Source organism: Branchiostoma floridae, chromosome 9 (genome assembly GCF_000003815.2).
Source record: "Branchiostoma floridae strain S238N-H82 chromosome 9, Bfl_VNyyK, whole genome shotgun sequence".
NCBI classification, from domain to species: Eukaryota; Metazoa; Chordata; class Leptocardii; order Amphioxiformes; family Branchiostomatidae; genus Branchiostoma; species Branchiostoma floridae.
In genome coordinates, this window is record NC_049987.1 from 13,549,215 (window position 1) to 13,549,957 (window position 743).

The window sequence follows — 743 nt, forward strand, 5'->3', positions numbered from 1 at the left end:
CCATCCTTGCCGCTCGTGTCAGTACCGGAGTTAAACGAACCGCCGCCTCCTCCTCCTCCATTACTGACCCTATACTCTCCTCTGCCTCCGCCCGAGTACCCTCCTCCCCCACCTCCTCCACCAAAGCTCCCATAACCCCCTCCACCTCCACCAAACCCACCATCAGCATTATCTCCTGATATAACGAGTCGACCATCAACACCAAAGACGCATGACCAACGCCCTCCCACTCCACCATTCACAAACGCCTTCCCACCCTCCCCACCACTCTGACAACTGTCGCCTCCATATCGTCTAGAACTCCCTCCATCTGTCAGCAGCCCTCCCCCTCCCCCACCCATTGCGTTACCCTTCCATTCTGTCGCCCCCTGTCCGTTAGATCCTCCACTGCAGCCGGCTTCTCCAGGACTTTTGTTGCCAGTAGTGGATACAGTTCCGTCACACAGGGAGTTGTGAGTTGTTAGCCCCAGTCCTCCCCCTCCCCCTCCCCCTGCGATGATGAGCGGCTTGTTGTCTCTCCTGGTGACAAACGTACCGCCCCCTCCTCCTGCGCCCCAGCCCCCTAAACCCCAGTCTCCCCTGTCCTTTACACCTTCTTGTCCGACCAGGATCTTCAGAGTTTCACCTGGTAAGGAACATAAATGTATGATCATCAAATTATGCTCATCAGAGAAACGTACCTGTTTAACTAATGATGATTCTTTATTTCATAACTGATTTAATTTTCCACGATATAGAAATAC

At 53.7% G+C, this 743-nt stretch overlaps 1 protein-coding gene across 1 annotated transcript in view; it reads right to left on the reverse strand.

Annotated features, from left to right (window-relative positions):
* LOC118422174 (loricrin-like) overlaps positions 1–743 on the reverse strand; it is a 2,205-nt gene that overhangs the window by 692 nt on the left and 770 nt on the right. Inside the window, exon 2 of the mRNA XM_035829690.1 lies at positions 26–625. Within this exon, the coding sequence (XP_035685583.1) occupies positions 26–625 (600 nt within the window). The remainder of the gene's footprint in view (positions 1–25; positions 626–743) is intronic.